Here is a 20708-nt window from a genome sequence, read left to right on the forward strand (position 1 = left end):
GGTAAATTAACTTTAAGGGACTACCAGATGGCACAGTGGTTACATTGCTAGACTCCCACATAGTCGACTGTGGTTCGAGTTCCAGACTCAGTGGCTTAAACTCATGACTCAGCACCTGTGCGTGCATGCCCAAGGTCCTGTGAGGAGAATGGACGAGAAGGGATTGCGGCGTGACCATTCCTCTGGGGGGTGATTTCTTGCTTTCTGTCTCTCTCTCTTTCTGGCAAGCACATGCACCCTATAGCAAAAATCTCTCTAAAAATAAATAAAATAAAGCTTTAGGAAGTCTCTCACAGAGTTAGCAGGCAGCATGGTGGTTAAGGTGCTGGACTCCACTTTGGTTTCAGCCTGGACCCAGCAGCTTGAAGTTCATGCCGGGCTTATATACTGCGTGTGTGGGTGTGTGCCCAAAATCTGCAGAGGAGAATAGAGGAAAAGGGATTGTGGTGTGGCCATCCATTCTAGGAAGTGATTTCTCACTTTGCTTCTCTTTGTCTCTGTCTGTCCTTCATGAGAACATACACCTTATGGCAAAAACTTAAAAAAAAAAAAAAAAAAAAAGAGAGAGAGAGAGAGAAATCTTTCATAGCATTTTAATTCCCCCTGCAATTCACCTTAGTTCATCTGCATACCTCTTACCTACACTATTATAGTAACTTCCTAACCACTTTTGTTTTTCTAGCCTCAGCTCTTCTGCTGTCACCAGAGCTGGCTTTTTAAAACATAAGAACTTTTATTGACTGCCTTTTCATTCCAAATCACATCAGAACACCTTAGCATAAAATCTTTTTTGTTGTTGTTTATTTATGAGAGAAGGAGACAGGGAGTGGGAGAGAAGCACTCTCAATAGGGTCTTTGGGTGCGAGCCATCCCCAGCCCCAACCAGCTAGGATCCTGGGTCTATGAGTGCATGTGAACCCAGCATGCACAGACCTCAGAATGCAAACCTGGGCCTTCCCATATGGCCTTAACATCACTGTGGTTTTTTGTTTGTTTGTTTTACCATTGTGCCACTGTGGCTGCCAGTCCTTATCTTTTCATTAGTACCTAAAGTTGCATTTTTAGCTTCATCTCTCATCTTTTATCTTTTTTCCTTTCCTACCACCCATACTTATTATTTTGTTCCTGAAACTTTTGCATTTTTTCAAAATTCTGTATTCTGTACTCCTGCTCTAAATTGCTGTATTTTTCTGTAACTTCTACTCCTCTAGTTTCAAGGTATTCCTCTTTCAGAATTTAGGACCAAGTATTTCTTGTCTAATCTGCTGTTAGTTAATTTAGTAAATGTGTTCTCATTATGTTTCTTTTTTTCTTTTTAAGAATTATTTAACTCTATTTACTTATTATTTTAATTTTACCAGAGAGGGACAGTGACAGAGAGGGAAGGAAAGTGAGGCAAGCCGCCAGGTTCGAGACTTGAACTGCAGTCGACCATGTGGGAGTCCAGCGCCCTTAAACCACCACACCAGCTGCTGGCCCCTCATTAAATTTCTTAATGGTTTATATTTTATGTATTTAATGTTGATTAACATTTATTAATAGACCTTTCATTAAAACTTGAAGCTCTAAGGCCAGCAGGTGGTGTGGTAGTTAAGGTGTTGGATTTCCACATGAGAATTTGAGTACTGGACCTGGTGGCTTGAAGATCACACTGGGGGGACTAGCAGATGGCATAATGCTTCCATTGCTGGGCTCCCACATAGTTGACCGCAGTTTGAGTCCTGGACCTGGCAGCTTAAAACTCATGCCTGGTGTGTGTATGCTTGTGTGCCCAAAATCCCAAGAGGAGAATGAAGGAGAAGGGATTGCTTCGGGGCTATCCCCCGGTGTGTGATTTCTCACTTTCTCTGTCTCTCCAGCGAGTGCATACACCCTATAGCAAAAACTCTAAAAAAAAGAAAAGAAAAAAGAAAAGAAATCATGCTGGGTGCATGTGCATGTGCATGTGCATGTGCATGTGTGACCAAAATTCCAAGAGGAGAATAAAGGAGAAGGGATTGCAGTGTGGCCATCCCCCTGGAAGGTGATTTCCATTTTCTCTCTCTCCGGCTCTCTCCAGCAAGTGCATGTGCTCTATGGTAAAAACCAAAAAAAAGAAAGAAAGAAAGAAAAAACCAAAAACACCCTGAAGCTTCTTTATCAATTAGAAAAACAATACATTTCATATTAATCTTAGTCATGAATGAGTATTTTCAAGTTCCACTAGGGGGAGAGCTCTGTTTACTCAAAAATTTTATATTTCAAATCTCTTCAGATGGACTCCTTCAGTGGACTATTTATTTTAAAAAATATATTTATTTATCTATTTATTTGTTGTGATTTTCAAGCCACCAGTTCTGGTACTTGAAGCATGTCAGCCATGTGAGAATCCAGCACCTTAACCATCATGCCACCTGTTGACCCACCTCTATTAGATCATCAAATAAATCATGACATACTTTTCTATGTTTGCCTGTGTAAAAATGCGTCATGACTTTCCTGACAACCCAATAATTACTTTTAATCTCTTGTGAATAAAAAACTTTCACATAGTCATAATTCTCTCAAACCATTTATTTAATAAGTATATTATTATATAATCTGTCACCCATGTAATTAAAGCCTTTTTTTCCCCCTAGTTTTTGCTATAGGGCATATGTGCTCATAGAAGAGAGACAGAAAGGGAAAGTTAGAAAGCACCCCTCCGGGGGGATGGCCATAACACAATCCCTTTGCCTCTATTCTCCTCTCGGGATCTTGGGCATGCACTCATACGTGCCTGGCATGATTTTTAAGCCACCAGATCCAGGACTCAGACCACACGGTTGGCCACGTGGGATCCAACCACCTTAACCACTATGCCACTGGCTGGGCCCTAAGCCTTTTTAATGGAGTTACGAAAATTATACTTTTCTAAGCTTATTTAGATGAAATTCATTAGATTAAAATACTTCTTTTTGAAATACTATAACATTCTGTAGTATATGTATTTATGAGGCCGAAGTTTATTAAATTTGTTTTCAAAGATTCTTCAGTCAACTTGAAACTTTCAGGTCCAATTTAAGGTTCATGATCTACCACCCTGTTGCTATTCTGACACACCAACATCTGTAACATATTTTACTTAATTTTCTTTATAATAATGTGCCCTTGCCCTGTTTTTGAAGGACTTGTTTTATATTAATGTGTCTCGTAGTTTACTTAACCATTTCAAAGTATAGCAACTTTCATATTTTAGGCCTTTTCCTAGAACTGTTTTTAAACATGACTACTACCTAAGTAGGTTTCATTCTTTTCAAACAGGATGACAATTACTTATTGGCAGATTTTAGTCAGTATTCTGCTACAGTGCCTATGGAGGGGGCAGATATACCTATAAAATTAAGGGAATAAATTCCAGATTTTATCAAATATAAAATATTATTATGACATATATGTTGATTTTTTTTTTTTTTAATAACAACTCAGTGTTGAGGCCAGCAGGTGGAGAGGTGGTTAGGGCTCTGAACTCCCACTTGGCTGACCATGAGTCCTGGACCTGGCGGCTTGCTCTCTCACTTTTCGTTTTTCTCTGTCTCTCTCTGGTCAAATTAAAAATAATAGTAATGGGACTAGCAGTGTGCGTAATGGCAATGTCACTGGACTCCCATGTAGTCGACCATGGTTCGAGTCCTGGACCCGGTGGCTTTAACTCATGCTGGGCATGTGTGGATGTGTGCCCAAGATCCCAAGAGGAGAATGGAAGAGAAGGGATTGTGGCACGGCCATCTCCCCCGGGGGGTCAGTTCTCGCTGTTTGTCTCTCTTTCTGGTAAGTGCACACACCCTATAGCAAAAGCCTTTCAAAAAAGAAAAAGAAGAAGAAAAGAAAGAAATGTGCGCCAGTTGTGTGTGAGTGCATGCCCAAGATCCAGGAGGACAATGGAAGAGAAGGAATTGCAGTGTGGTCATCCCCCATGGAGGGTGACTTCTCACTTTGCTTTTTACTGTCTATCTCTGGCAAGCCCATGGGGAAAATTTTTTTAAAAAATAATAAATAAAAAAATACAATTTAGGTGGGGAAATGGTTAAAAATTAAGTTTATTCCTTCTGTTAGTGAAATTTTCTACCTTTTTTTATCTACGTGTTACATTTTACTTTTACATTAATACTGTCTCTGCTCTAGATGGTGGAACAACACACAGAAAAGTTTTTTCTCAGTTAATTAAGGTAAATAGGGGAGAATTTCACTCAAGTCTCCTGATATTTACTTCGGAATTGAGTTTGCATTTATTTTTTATAAAGATAAGCATATTGGGGCCACTGGTGGCATGATGGTTAAGGCAGCTAAATCCCACATGGCCAACTGTAGGGTTCAAGTTCCAGACCTGGCAGCTTGAAAAATATGCTAGGTGTATGTGTGAGTGTGTCTCAAATCCTGAAAGTTGAAATGGAGGAGAAGGGATTGTGGTATGGCCATCCCCCTAAGGAATGATTTCTCATTTCACTTTCTATTTCTTTCTCTATCTGTGTCTGATAAGCACACATGCCCTATGATAAAAACCTAAAAAATAAAAAAATAAAAAAACAATTAAAAAAGATAGGCATATTGTGTTGTCATTACCATGTTTAAAATATCTGTGGGCTGGGCACACCTATAAATTTAATGATACTTTTTTATAAATAATGGAAAGTTTTCATTTAGAACAGTGTGAGTCTACTCAAATCCAACTTTGGTTCTTTTCCTGGTACCCAGTAACATTTACCCACTTCGGTTAGTATGCCCAACAGATAACCTCTAGTGATGTCTCATATGGGCAATACCCTAACCGCTCTTGGCTTTAAAACGCCTACGCAAAATTCTGTTCTGACAAAGAATGAGGACCTAGGTTTAAATCAGTGTGCCCAGATCAGCATGCAGTTTTGACAGAGATGGAGAGGAAGTGATAAAACCTTTACCATTAACTTGAAAATATTGTATTTTTAATTATGCAAAATTACAATGATATTACTAAACGATGGAGTTTATCATAAAGCTTCATAACCAGTTTGTACTTTCCGGTTTACTGTGCTAATTTGTTAATAGTTTCACAATGGATGATAGTTTATATGCCAGCACTTAGCTAACAAGCTTTTTTGGAAGGGGCTGGAGTATAAGGCGTGTGCAGTTAGCATAGAGAGGGAAAGTGAGAAATCAGCCCTCTCTTCTCCCCTCTCCTCTCGGGAGTTTGGGCACACATGCACATGTGCTCGGCCTGTGTTTCAAGCCATTCCAGGCCTCAAAACAGGCATTCAGCCATGTGGGATCCGGTTGCTTTAAGCATCACGGCACCTGGCTGGCCCGTTAACACTCTTCTTTTTTGAAGTTTTTCCTCCTTGAAGTATAATAGCTTATGGTCTATGTTTTGAGCAACTTAAATATTAAAACAGTGTTTCTTTTTCCTTAAGGCTTTTCTGAATTTTAAACATTGCATTTGAAAAAAATCTACTCTGCAATCTTATCTAGTCTTAACATTAATCATCAACAAAGGAATTTAGATGTTATATATTTTACTCAGCTTGCTAACTAGTTAGGGGTTATGGAATTCTGTTTAAAAAAATTGGGGCTGGAGGCAGTCTCATAGCACAGCCATTAAGCCTTATACAGAGAGAGCTGGATCCTTACGTGGCCAACCGTGGTACACATCCTAGCCTGGTGGCTTTTAAAATATACTGGTGCGTGTGTGTGTGTGTGTGTGTGTGTGTGTGTGTGTGTGTGTGCATGTAAATGCGCACAATACTGATAGGATGCAGAACTGTAGGAAAAACACACCCCATTGGGAGTGTTCGCTCTCTCTGTCTTTCCCATTCATAGATATGCCCCTGGCAATTAAAAAAAAAATAGTTCCAGAAGTGTTTAGAGATTTGTTTTGGTATCTGACTTCAGTATGCAGTTAAATTTTATAGGAATTAAATATCTAGAAATTTTTAGGATATTGCTGTATATAATAGAAATAAAGGACATTATTCAGATTCCCCAAAACTAGCTCATTGTAGGGTTTCTGTTAAAAATTAGAGTTACAGGGACCAGCAGTTAGCATAATGGCTATGTCGCTGGACTCCCATGTAGTTGACTGCAGTTCGAGTCCCAGACCTGGTGGCTTAAACTCACTCTGGGCTTGTGTGCATGCATGCCCAAGATCCCGAGAGGAGAATGGAGGAGAAGGGATTGCGGCATGGCCATCCCCCCTGAGGGGTGAATTCTCGCTTTCTGTCTCTCTGTCTTTCTGGCGAGTGCATGTGCCCTATAGCGAAAACTTCTCAAAAAAAAAAAAAAATTAGAGTTACAACTAAGAATTAGAAAAAGAAAGTTGGACTCTTTTTTAAAAAATTAATTTTTTAAAGAATTATTTTATTTTATTTATTTATTCATTTATTTCATTTTAATTTAACCAAAGAGGGACAGCGCGCGCGTGAGAGAGAGGGAGGAAAAGCGAGAGAGAAAGCCGCCAGGTTCAGGTCTCGAACTGTGGTTGGCTGTAAGGGAATCCAGCGCCCTTAACCACCACACCATCAGCTGGCCCTAACTTTTTTAGAGAGAGATTTTTGCTATAGCGCACGTGTGCTTGCCAGAGAGACAAAAAGCAAGAAACTACCCCCAGTTGACTACGTGGGAGTCCAACAATGTAACCTTTATGCTGTCTGCTGGTCCCAAAAATTGGACTCTTTAAGTATCATAATACCAGTGGTCATCTTGATGTTTTAAAAATTAGTTTATCTATACCTAGTGTACAGATTTTGGTTTCTAATAAAAGGAACTGAGGCTGCCAGCTAGTGGCATATTGGTTAAGGTGGCTAAATCCCACATGCCCAACAGTGTGGTTCAAGTCCTAAACCCAGGAGTTTGTTTTTTTTTTTTAAAACAAAACAAAACAAAACAAAAAAACTTGAACCTCTTATCCTAGAACTAGGACAGATAATATACAAAGTAAACCTAGGGTATCTTATAATGCCAGAAAGTAAGAAAATGCTCAAGAATTCAGGAAAAAGCCTACATTAATAGAGATATGTTCGGGACCAGCAGTTAGTGTAATGGCTGTGTTGCTGGAATCACATGTGGTCAACTGCCGTTCTAGTCCTAGTCCCAGACCGGGTGACTTAAACTCACGCCGGGCGCGTTTGTGCATGCCCAAGATCCTGAGAGGAGAATGGAGAAGGTATTGTGGTGTGGCCATCCCCCTGTGTGTGTGTGGTGGGGAATGATTTCTTGCTTTCTATCTCTCTGTCTCTGCCTTTCTGGGCAAAGCGCATGCCCATATAGCAAAAACCTCTCCAAAAAAAAAAAGAAAACATAGAGATATGTTAAAGGGACAGAGGCACCAACTGAAAGACTTTCCAGTGGCCAAAGGTAGAGCAATTTGAGGAAAAACATTTTTAAGTTGAAGTGGGTCATATCCCAGAGTCTAAAATATCCATGAGGCCATACTAATATAAATAATTTAATAGAAGAAACAAATACCCTGAAATCCAAATAAATTTTTGCTGATAACCTGCCCTCAAAAGGATAATAATAAATCTCTGCTCCTTAAAATGTGTACTAAACATGATGACTTCCTTCGAAAAAGTACAATGTAGAAAGTGTGGGGGGACCTCTAGCTACCATCTTGTGTCCCCACATGTGTGCACCTAATCTCTGCTGCTCTGCCTGAGACCTTCTGAGCGCCAACCCTAGTGCCCTGCGCGGCCCCTTTTCCGCTCCGACAAGATGAAAGAGAACTATCATGAACCAGGAAAAGCTCTCCAAGCTGCAGGCACAAGTGCGCATTGGTGGGAAAGGAACTGCTCGTAGAAAGAAGAAGGTGGTTCATAGAACAGCTACAGCAGATGATAAGAAACTTCAGTTCTCTTTAAAGAAGTTAGGGGTAAACAATATCTCTGGTATTGAAGAGGTGAATATGTTTACAAACCGGGGAACAGTGATCCACTTTAACAACCTAAAGTGCAGGCATCTCTGCCAGCAAAGACTTTCACCATTACAGGCCGTGCTGAGACAAAGCAGCTGACAGAAATGCTCCCCAGCATCATAAACCAGCTTGGGGCAGACAGTCTGACTAGTCTAAGGAGACTGGGGGCAGACAGCCTGACTAGTCTAAGGAGACTGACTGAAGCTCTGCCCAAACGATCTGTGGACAGAGAAGCACCACTTGCTACTGGAGAGGGAGGATGATGATGAAGTTCCAGATCTCGTGGAGAATTTTGATGAGGCTTTCAAGAGTGAGGCAAACTGAATTGAGTCAACTTCTGAAAGGGATAAACTTGACGAAGTAACTGGGAGCTGCTATTTTATATTATGACTGCTTTTTAAAATTCTGTTTTGTTTATGGATCTGATAAAATCTAGATCTCTAATATTTTTAAGCCTAAGCCCCTTGGACACTGCAGCTCTTTTCAGTTTTTGCTTATATGCAGTTCATTCTTTGCAGCTAATTAAGCTGAAGAAGCCTGGGAATAAAGTTTGGAACAAAGGTTAATAAAGTCCTTTGCCTAGTGAAAAAAAAAGAAAAAAGAAAGTGTGGGGGGGAAAAAGTAACTTTACAGTGGAGAAATTTGACGAGAACTACCTAAGCCAGGTGATCAAGTTAACGTCCATAGTCATAAACCACATTGATGGTATTTGCCCTTGATATGAAAATGGCACTTAACCTCTGTAGTCTTCCTCCCGTTAACCTATAACCTAAGTCTTGCCATGAAAAACGTATCAAATTCCAGCGATAGCCATCCTTCAAGATTCTGGGACAGTGTGTCTCAGAGCTATCAAGGTCATCAAAAGGAAGCAAAGTCTGAGGAGCTATCGTAGCCAACAGGCACCTGAGGACACGTGACAACTAAGTGTAATATGTCCTGTATAGAATCCTGAAACAGAACAAAAGCAGAACCAGAAAATCTGAATAAACTATGGACTTTATCAGTATTGTTTCATTAATTGTAACAAAGGTACCATACTAATGTTAGATTTTTACAAGGGGCACTTAGAGCAGGATTATATTTGGGTAGTCTATTGTCTCAGTTTTTCTGTGTATCTGAAATTGTTCTTAAAAATGTCTAATATAAAAAAAAAAGTTGATGTGATTCCATGGTTTCTAGGAAAACATGGAATTACGAGAATTTTAAGTATCAGTCACAAATTTGACCTCAATTAAACCACAATTTATAAGGCCTATTTTGTTGCTTTTGGACCATGTCTTTACTGATTTTGTGTACATTTATCTGGTTCTTTAAGAAATACTACTTTTTTTTTTTTTTTTGAGACGTTTTTGCTATAGGGTGTGTGCGCTTGACAGGAAGACAGAGACAGAGAGGCAGAAAGCGAGAAATCACCCCCCAGTGGCGATGGCCACGCCGCAGTCCCCTCTCTTCCATTCTCGTCTCGGGACCTTGGGCATGCACACACACATACCTGGCGTGAGTTTAAGTCACTGGGTCCGGGACTTGAACCGTGGTCGACTACATGGGAGTCCAGCGACAAAGCCATTATGCTAACTGCTGGTCCCAAGAAATACTACTTTTAAAGTGTGCGTGTCTCTATTTCTCTTTTAAAATGGGATGAAATCAATCTTAGCACTGAAAAAATCTGATTTCTTTTCTCCCTTTGTACTTTTCAGATTGCATTGTTATTATTTTCTTAAAGATATTTACGTGTACTTTTTTCCTAGTTATTAAAAAGAATATTCAAACTTTGGTGCCCATGACTTTAAATTACAGGAAATTGTTTTAAAAACTTATCAGTAGGGCATGCTATGAGTATGATTTGTTTTTAGATGTTTCAGATGAGTCACTTTGAAGTCATGGAGAGGCTACTGCTTACCACATTTTCTGTTCTGATTAATTTTTCTTGAGGCAAAGTACAAATCAGTAATAACTTACTAAAGCTTCGTGGTTGCTGTTGATGTTTCAGTCAGGTTTTGTTGATTATTCAGAGTGATTACTTATCAGCTGTCTTGGATTTACTCAGATCATTAGGTTTTCTTCTACTATAGTAATTTCATATGAAGTTATAATTTGCTTAAGACAGTTTGGTTTAATATATGAATTGAAAACATCAAATTAGAACTTAAAATTTGTGCCCACACAGCAAGTTAGTATGGTTGCCTTTTGACCGTTGCACATAGTTTCATAATATAGTCTTGAAAAAAAGTGTCATTTAACCTTTAAAAACAGTTGACAGGTTGTTTTTAAAATTGTGTCTAAAGTAGTTTGAGTTTTACAAAGAGAGAGAGCTTGGATATATCTTCATGTAGCACAAATCCCTTTCTGTTAGATTTTTTTCATCTGTGGGTATAATATAAAATATTTTTTAAATGTAAGGGTTTTTTAATGCATTTGAGACTGAGCAACCTGCATTGTGTCATGACCCTTCTAATACCACAAGCCTTCTGTAATACTACTCTCAGAGAAAAACCCACATCCTATGTATAACCTTAGATTTATTTTGAAATCTCTATGAAAAGAGCACAGAGAGATTACTAATTGTTTCTGTTATTTCCTTTAAGGGTGAGATGCCTTTGTAAACCATGTTTTTAAATTTTAATTGTGAGAATTAAAATGTTAAAGTATATTAAGTAGTGATTTCCTATTATAAAATTAATCTGAAAATTTAATTAATTAGAACTGTCAGCTGAGAATTGTAGGTAGTATATTAGACATCTGGAGAGAATTCAAAAAAGGAGAAACCAATGGTGTTTCCAGCCAATTCTCCTAATCTAATACCATTGGTCAGTAGAATACTTGTAAACGGTTTACAGACTTAAATGATTTTTTTGTTTTGTTTTATTCATTCCTGTCCTTAGTTTTATTTCCTTTCCAGTATTTTTATTTGTGTGTGTGTGTGTTCTTTATAAATTTCCTAGTTGTTTTAATATTTTAAAAAATTGGTAACTACCTAACAATAGGAGATTAATTAAACCATGGGATAGCTGGACTCTAGGATATTCTACATCTTTAAAAAAGAATAAAGATATACAAGACATAGGGACCAGCACTTAGAGTAATGGCAATGTCTCTGGACTCCCACGTAGTCGACTGTGGTTCGGGTCCTGGACCGGTGGCTTAAACTCACGCCGGGCACGTGTGCGTGCATGCATGCCCAGGATCCCAAGAGGAGAATGGAGGAGAAGGGATTGCAGTGTGGCCATCCCTCCTGGGGGGGTGATTTCTCACTTTCTGTCTCTCTGTCTCTGTCTTTGTGGCGAGCACACACGCCCTATAGCAAAAAAACTCAAAAAAAAAAAAAGATTTACAAGACATATTAAGGGGAAAAAAGTTATATTTTCTATTTGTGTGTATTAAAAAGCATGTATGTGTATTTATGCATATTAAATGAATATATATTTAATGTAATGAACATGTATTTCTATGTTGTTTTTGATATAATACAGTGTGTACATTAATTATATTTATAGCCTGAGAAACATAATAACATTTCAGTCAGTGATGACTGCATATATAACAAAAGTCCCGTAAGATTATAATAGAGCCAAATCATTCCTATTGCTTAGTGGCATCATAGCTGTAGTAGTGCTGTAGCTTACATTACTCACATTTGTGATGGTCCTGTTGTACGCAAACCCACTGCACTGCCAGGGTGCTAAAAGGATAGCACATGATACTTGATAATGAAAATAAAAAACCATATTTCTGTTTTATGTGCTAATACTTACTGTGCTATTTGTCTTTATTTTAGAATGTACTTTCTAATTTTTTAATTTTAATTATTAAGTTTTTGCCAGAGGGCGTGTTCACTTGCCATAGAAAGATGGGGGTGTGGGGAGGTGAGTAATGAGAAAGCACCTACCTCCTTCACCATTTCTTCCTCCTTTTGGGATTTTGGGCATGCACACACATAAACCCAGCATGTTTTTCAAGCTGCTCGATCCAGGACTAAAACCAAACTGTTTAATGTATAGGATCCAGCCACTTGAACCACCATGCCACAGGCTGGCCCAGCGTGTACTTCTTATTTAAACAAACCAAAAAGATTTTTACTGTAAAATCGTTTACTGTGTACACCAGCAGCACCTCATGCATCTCATGTTTACCATGTCTCCTGATTGCGTCATTTTCTCTTGCGCTTGATTTAATCTCGTTTCATTCATCATGTCTGTAAAATCCATTACTACTGTTGCTGGTAAGAGGCTAAGAGGCCACTTCCAGTGATTGACCTGAAACTAAATTAAAAGTAACTGAGGACTACAAAAGTATTTTTACTTATTTTTACTGTGCCTTCCCCATGTGTAGAGACACAAATACTTAATATTGCATTACACTTGTCTGCAGTACTCAGTACAGTAACGTGCTGTGCAGGTTTGTAGCCCAGGAGCAATAGGCTCTATCATGTAGCCTCGGTGTGTGGAAGTTACACCATCTAGGTTTGTGTACGCACACTCTGTGATGTTCACACAATGATGAAATCACCTAAGGACACATTTCTCAGAATGTATTCTTTTTGTTAAGGTGCGCATGTCTGCTTATCAATGTGTATGTATGTTGTATGCATAGACATAAATGCATTAAAAATGTCTATAGTGATCCCCCTCAAAACTTTTGAAATGTTCCCTTTAGGGAGAGTAGAGGGCTTGGTTCAAAAATGTAGAAGGTAGGCATTTACTTTTTACTCTACATGGATTTATGTTGTTAACACCTGTACTTTTTTTTTTAAAAAAAAAAAAAACATGTGCTTGTCAGAGAGAGAGCCAGAGAGAGGGAAAATGAGAAATCACGTCTTCTTTTGGGAATTTGATTACACATGCACACAGGCCCATCATGGATTTTCAAGCTGCCAGGCCCAGGGCTCAAACCTCAGTTGACCATGTCCAGTGCCCTAACCACCACAACTCCTCTTGGCCCCACTTTTAAAAAATTATTTAAATACACATAGGTTTAAATACCTTTTAAGGTAACCATTGCTACGAAGGAAATAAGAATTTAGGGTCAGATGATGGCCCAGCAGTGAAACGGCAGTGGTCTGCGAGGCTGACCCATGTGGAAAGGTTCTTTGTTCACCTCTGGAGACCTTCCTGAGTATACCATATGCACACATGCCCATGATCTATGACTGACTAGGGACGGATCATGGTGTCTAGTCCCTAGGGAAGTAGTCTCTCTGTCTCTACTTCTGTCTTTCTCTCTCTCTCTCTCTCTCTCTCTCTCTTTTCAAACCCCATCACTCACGGAAAGAGAGAAAGGGAGGGAAGAAATAAAGGAAATAGATTAAACTTTCATATAATGATAAGAGAAAAGCGATAGAGGAAACTCAGCCTACCAAAAATGCAACACCGCTTCTCTGGACTTCAAGTCTCTGCGTTGTCTGGCTCTGACTACTTTTCTGACCGCATCTTAAACCACATTCCTCTTCGTGAGTTAGTGCTAGCAACACTGACTTTCTTTTTGTTTTTTGACTCAAACTTTTTCATTCCTACCTGAAGACTTCAGCTCTTGCTCTTTTGTACAGTTCCATTTCTGTGCTCCCTGGTTCTTCCCAAAGCTTGTTTCCTTCTCGTTATTTAAATATCACCTTAGAAGTCACTAAGATTTTTCCTAATCACATCTTAAAGTAGGCTCTTCACACTATTAATTTCATTTTGTATTTTTTCTATTTATTTTGCGAGAGAAGGAGAGAGAGAGAGGGAAGGAGAAATAACCCCTGCTGTGATTTTTAAGCCACCAGGTCTGAGACTCAAACTGCAGTCAGCCATGTGGGAGTCAGCCACTTTAACCACTATGCCACCTGCTAGCCCCGTGTAGTTGTTTTTGAAAGGCAGAAGTTTTCTCACTAAAAGCAACCTGGGAAGAAAAAGGACATAATGTATAATGCAATAAACTTTAAAAAGCAGTAACTAAGAAAATAGACAATTGTAAAGCAGAGAGGCATAGGAGGGTTTAGCTTTGAACCTTAACTAGTTATCCATCTCTGCCTATTCCACTCTCCAAGTTATGTAGGTAAAAGAGCAAAACCCCAAGAGGAGGGCCAGCAGGTAACATGGTGGTTGGGGTGCTAGACTCCCACATGGCTGGTCAATTGTAGTTCGAGTCCCAAAATTGTTTTCTCACTCTTCTCTCTTTCTCTTTCTTTGGTGAGTTCACATGCCCTATAGCAAATTAAATAATAATAATACATAAATAAATTAAATAAATAAATAAATCTTTTTTTTTTCTAATCCCAAGAGGATTCATTCATTACTATCCCAAATATGGAAAAAAGGAAAATGAATTTGTTGTCTTCTGACTGAGGAATAATAGAAACAACTTCTGTGGGGAAGAGATTAGAAAATGAGCATCTGACTCTTGAACGTGAAGAAGGCAACACACTGAATCTCAGAAATGATCTGAATCCTAAAACCCATGTTTGAAGATATATTTCCCCATTGAACTAATACAAGATAGCTAATAAAATCTCTGCAGAATAAACAAAGCCGTGCTTAGAACAGTGAGAAAGGGCTGTAGATTGAGAAAAGGGGAGGGAGGTGTCAGGCAGACCAGTATCTCTACTGGAGATCTCTGCTGGATCAAGGTGGCTCCAAGCCATTCTGTGCTTGCTTTTTTGTGTGCTTCAGCTGTGGAGCACCTGTGGTTCTAAACAAGCCTCTCCTGGCCTTCTCTGGCTAATGCTCAGTTTCTTCTATCTGTAAAGTCCAGCAGTAGATGCTATCTGTTTTAAGCTTTTGCATGCCTGCAGCAGCAGCACAAAGACTGTATCTACTTTAAGGTGCTCCCTGCACCTATATTCTAAGAATGAGAATCTAGAGAAATAAATAGTAGTAGGTAGTAGAATGACAAGCAATTTAAATGATATTCACATGGATCCAGGAAGGCCTTTTGGAACCAGTTCTTCAAAAATGTTGGTATTGGAACCAGCAGATGGCATAAGGGTTACATTGCTGGACTCCCAAGTAGCTGACCACAGTTCGTGTCCCAGACCTAGCAGCATGTGTGTGCATGCCCAAAGTCCTGAGATGAGAATGGAAGAGGAGGGATTACAGTGTGACTACCCCTTGGGGGGGGGGTTGTGATTTCTCGCTTTCTGTCTCTGTCTCTCCCCATTTGCTCTTTAGCAAAAATATCTCTCTAAAAAAAAAAAAAAAAAAAAAAAAACCTTGATATTCTGTGCACACCACTGCCCAAAGGGCCTGTCAGAATCTTTTTTTTTTTTTTTTTTTTTGAGAGGTTTTCACTATAGGGCGTGTGCGCTTGCCAGAAAAAGACAGAGAGAAACAGAAAATGAGAAATCACCCCCCGGAGGGATGGCCACTCCGCAATCCCTTCTCTCGGGATCTTGGGCATGTACGCACACGTGCCTGGCGTGAGTTTAAGCCACTGGGTCCAGGACTTGAACCGTGGCCTACTACATAGGAGTCCAGTGACATAGCTACTACACTAACTGCTGGTCCCAAAGGGCCTGTCAGGATCTTAACTTGGCCTAGCATGACAGTGTTTATTGTTAGTTAGTGGGATGTGTCACCATATGTTGGGTCATTAGAAAAGTCATGATTCATTTTTGCATAGAAAAATAACATCTTGACTTTTCCAATGACCCAATATCTCCTTACAAGGAAAAGAAAAAGCTACTGTGTACTGCGCAGAGAGCTTGACACACTTGTTTAGAATTTAACTCTGCAGTATCAAAAAGAAAACCAAAAAATGTAAATTGGTATGACTCTCTTCAATGGGATAATCCTCATGACATGGAATACGATGATACTAAAATGCAGCTGTTCCAGTTATCCCAGGATAAATCACATTTTCTTCAGCTACAGAATATACCAACTTTCTGAGTACCATCTCAGTGAGCTGCATAAGGCTTAACGAATGGCCGTCTGATGCTTTTCTTCTATGGAAAGGCTTTCCTTTAGAAGTTTCTTTGTGACAAACTTTATGCTTTTGTCAGAACTTAAAATCATCTACCTAGTCTAGGAAATACTGTTTGCAGAGACAAATAACAAAATAACAGGTTGAAAGGGTTTGTGTATATTTAAAATTATGTCAAACATGAAGAGAAGTCTTGTACATCAAAGTACTGAAAAATTAAATCTATAGGTTAGTCTCTTATTAAGAGGTACCAAAAAAATCACAACTACTGATATTTATTATTTATGTTTAAGTAATCATAATGTAAATATAAATGATGAAATATATGTTTATCAGTGTAATATATAAAATGGTATAGTCAAGTACTTTTTTTTTTTAATGTTAGAGAATATATGCTTTCCGAGAAGAAATAAAGAGAAAGCATCCCCATACAGTTCAAAGTCTTAGACCTGGCAGCTTGAAAAACATACTGGGCACGTGTGCATGCATGCCTAAATTCCCAAGAGGAGAATGGAGGAGGAGGGATTGTGGCACAGTCTTCTCCCCTGGGGGATGATTTCTCATTCTCTCTCTCTCTTCCCCCACCTCCATCTTTCTGTCTGGTGAGCTCATGTACCCTATAGCAAAAAATATAGAGTAGTAAAATGTCATGATGTATGCAATTTGTATTGAAATGGTTCGGAAGTAATTTGTGTGTGGCTGCACATAGGTACATTTGGAGAAAGAACATAAAAGCCAGTGTGGCAGTTGTGAATGTAGTTGAAAGGCATATGGGAGTCATTGTATTATTATTTCAGCTCTTCTGTAGATTTTAAAAATGAAAAAGCTCAGAAAAATTTTTGTAAGATGTAAATATTATATTAAATGCTTTTATATTTCCCTTCCCATCTAAAGCACTTTGTCCTACCTTAACTATGCATCTAGTACATTAACTAGATTAAAAATCTGAACAATAACAAGAATTTGGAGCAGATTGTTTGATCATATAGAGTGTTTTAAAACTTACCACTTGAAACACAGCTTGTAAAATCTGCTATCTTCCTGTGTAAGGAAGTACCCTTCCTGTGACAAGATAAGGTAAATTATAATCAACGTTTAAAATATAAAGAAACATTAAACGAGAAAGGAGACTTAGGTAGGCATTATAACCTCTATTTTTAAGAACGAACCTGATTGAATTTGTGGGGTTTAAAAACCTGGGGTGCCTATGTTTTCTTTCTCTCCTTTCCCCAGTATTGTAAAATGTTACACACTACTAAACTTACTTTTCCCTAGACACTTGTTTAAAGCAAATTAACATCATATTCATCTCAGTTTTGCTTCACTCTCACATGCAAAAAGATGCTGTTCAGAACTGTAGAGAAAACTAATCTTCTTACTCGATGCACCACTACATTTATTCAACTTTTTAAATTATATGTTGGAGTACAGTAGATTAGGTGAAGGTTCCTCTGAATAAACTGTCTACTTTCTATCATGACCATATACACACTGCATAAATATAATACATATGTATGTACATACATACATGTGTATACACACACACACACACACACAGTTTATTTCCTGTGGACTGCAGCAGTGGTTGGTTTTTCAGTAAACTAACGGGTTATGTGAATATCCTGGACACATTTTGTCTCTTCCTCATCGTTTTTCCGATTACAGCTCCCCCTGGTTTCAGGGATAAAAACATGGAAATATGCAATGACCGAAGTCACCACTGCTTTCAGTAAGATATTTTGTTACACACATTTATGTGTTATAGTAGAGAACATAATTTGGTTTTTGATTTTTGCTATGTGAATCTGTTATATAATCAATAGGTTACAGAATTGGATTCAGTATTTCCCTTATTCATTATCATTTCTCTTCACAGATATTAATGCTTTTGCTTTTAATTTAAAGAACAATTCTTCTGAAACCAAATCTTTGCTTTTCTTCATTTTTTAGAACAATAATGTTAGTTTTTAGTCATGGGGTGGTCATATGTGTTGAATTTTCTCAGATCCTAAACATTTTATTTAGTTCCTCATTATACATTACTAAACATTAAGGTAATATTTTCTTTTTGAGAGCTGGGTTAACCAAGAAAGGGATTTGAGTTCAAAATTGAACCAATCTCTGTAGACAGGGAACTGACTAACTAAAACTAACATAAAAATAATATGAAGTGAAACTGATAGCAGAATTGAAAGAAATTAATTTAAATACCCTTGACAGTTTTCCTCTATTTGTGTTTTTAAATATATTAACTCTGGGAATGTGGAAACTACTTGTAAATAAGTTTATGAGTCGGATTATTTACCAGTGGTAGCAATTAAAAGAAATATTTATCTCTTTATTACATATAAAATTGTACTTAACAAAATTATGAGATTAAACTCATAAATTATTCAAGATCCTTAGGAAGTAGGATAGAAAGTATTTTATCATTGGCATGTAAATAGAATTTTGAATTTGTATTTAAAAGTAGTTAATTTCTTAAAGTTGTTCAAACCAGTGCCTTTCAAATGTAGGTCTACACATTGGCTATGCCAGGATTACTCCTTGTGTAGCTTTTAAAATACATTACTTTTCAAGTCCTATTACTTTTCAGTTTTAAGTGTCCAGTAAAATGTGAAATATTGGGGTGTCTGAAAAGTCATGATGCATTTTTGCATAGAAAAAATATGTCATGACTTTTCTGACAACCCAATAGTACCATCCATTCTTAGAGCAAAAGATAGATATTAAATAAAGAATCACTAACCTTTGGGAGACATGTATCTTTTCGTAAATGTAAGTGAAGAACAGTGTGGACCATTACTTATTTTTTTAGCAGATGGTGGAGGAAAGAGAGAATTAATTGCTTTTTTTTTTTTTTAATTTGTTAGAGGGCATATGCATTCATGAAAGAAGCAGGAGTCAGACAGAAGGAGAAAGCACCCCCCATGGAGTATGGTCATCCCACAATCCTTTTACCATTTCTCCGTGCTATCAGAATTTTGGGTATATACACCCACACATCTGATGTGTTTTTCAGGCCACTGGGACAGGACTTTAAACTGTTTAGTCGGCCACAAGGGACCCAACTTCCCAACCACTGAGCCACAGAACCAGACAGGAATGAAATTTTTGTTAATAAATTTTCTCCTGGTGTTTTACTATGAAAAATACTCTATAAGAAATTTCAAACATGCAGAAATTGAAATTGTACAATGAATGTTCATAACTCCCCTGGTTCCATTCTATAGTATTTTGATATATTTGTATTTTCTGTTGCTTTATCAGATAATCATCTATCCACCATTCTGGCTATCTTATTTTTTTGATGCATTTCACAATAAGTTACATGGCTATACTTTACCCTAAACATGTATATCATTAACTGAGTTATTGATGACCTTCTGATTAAGAACCTCATATTGAACCCTCCAGCTGAAGACCTTAGTATGAATTAAATCATTATTGACATCATAATGGTAATTGCTAAAATAATTATTCAGAGATAGATCCAAGAGTGAAATGTGGATTTATACCTTTTACAGATGTTACTTTATGCTTTCTTAAAGTTTCATTTATGTTGACAAAAGGTTAGGTATTTTAGGTCTCTTCTGTGAATGTACAGAATACTAAAACTTTTCATATATTGGGCCTCTTTTTCTTTAAACTTGTTACTTACCTAATTAGTTTTGCTTTAGGAAACCAGTTAACTGGCAATCTGTTTTTATCAGCTAGATCAAAAGAAAAACCTCAAGAAAATGCAGGTTCCCCATAAATTTATTAGCATAGCTGACATTTTCCCATCTGCTTATCAGAAACAACCATGTGGACACTGTTTGAAAATAGAAAGCTATAAAAATACTTGGAAAAAAATCTTAAACATTAGATAATTAGAAGAATAGTCTTAGAAATGAAATGAAATTGATTTCTTTTTTTATAGTTCATTGATATGTTTTTAGGTATTATAAATAGTTATTCAGTTTTTACTTTTGAACAGAATCCTAAAAGGCTTAGAATTAATGTCTTTAAGTGAGAGTCTATTATTTATACCACCACAGACTTTTACTTAAAATATTATTTATACATTTTAATGTATTAAATAACATTTAGGACATATCTTTTAATTACTATGTTTGAAATATCAGTTATATTCCTTTTAGGTAGACTGTTAGTTTTTTTAAATTATTTAATTATTGGGACCAACAGGTAGCATAATGGATATGTCGCTGCTCTCCCATGTAGTCGACCACGGTTCAAGTCCTGGACCCGGTGGCTTGAACTCACTCCAGGCGTGTGTGCATGAGTGCCCAAGATCCCGAGAGGAGAATGAAGGAGAAAGGATTGCGGCATGGCCATCCCCACAGAGGGTGATTTCTCACTTTCTGTCTCTCTGTCTGTCTCTGTCTATCTGGCGAGCGCACACACCATATAGCAAAAAAAAAAAAAAAAAAAAAAAAAAAAAACAAAACTCTCCAAAAAAATAAATAAATAAAATAAAATTATTTATTTATTTATTCTGTGACAGACAGATGGGCACTCCCAACAGATTCTCCTCTGTGATTCATTCCCAGTCCCTGCTGGGCCAGATCACTGGGATATGTGCATGCCTGTCATGCTCAGGACATGAACTCAGGTCTTTTCCCACCTGGGCCTAGTTGTGTTATCACTGTACTTCCATGTCCCTAAAGTAGGTTGTTCCAATTAGAACACTTCATGCAGAACTTTCCAACTGGGGTGTTTAACATACTAGTGTACATTAGTGTACACTAATGTGTGACACATATGCTGGGCTTGTTAGTTATCTGCCTTGCAGTCACTGTTAGAGCGTAGAGCTGCTTAATCATCCTTCTTGTTTCCTCCCTTTTTTTTTTTTTTTTTTTTGGAGGGGTTTTGCCATAGGGTTCGGGCGCTCGCCAGGCAGACAGGGGGC

At 37.9% G+C, this 20708-nt stretch overlaps 1 protein-coding gene across 6 annotated transcripts in view; it reads left to right on the plus strand.

Annotated features, from left to right (window-relative positions):
• The window catches only part of EVI5 (ecotropic viral integration site 5), a 201932-nt gene that overhangs the window by 126576 nt on the left and 54648 nt on the right, over positions 1-20708 (plus strand). Inside the window, exon 19 of one of the 6 annotated variants that reach the window (XM_027770455.1) lies at positions 7786-8470. The exons of the other annotated variants lie outside the window; for them this stretch is intronic. Within the exon in view, the coding sequence (XP_027626256.1) occupies positions 7786-7806 (21 nt within the window). The 3' untranslated portion in view covers positions 7807-8470. Of the gene's footprint in view, positions 1-7785; positions 8471-20708 lie in introns of those variants that run through there. 6 annotated transcript variants of the gene reach the window in all.

The sequence above is a fragment of the Tupaia chinensis genome, unplaced genomic scaffold (genome assembly GCF_000334495.1).
Source record: "Tupaia chinensis unplaced genomic scaffold, TupChi_1.0 Scaffold000023_1, whole genome shotgun sequence".
NCBI classification, from domain to species: domain Eukaryota; kingdom Metazoa; phylum Chordata; class Mammalia; order Scandentia; family Tupaiidae; genus Tupaia; species Tupaia belangeri.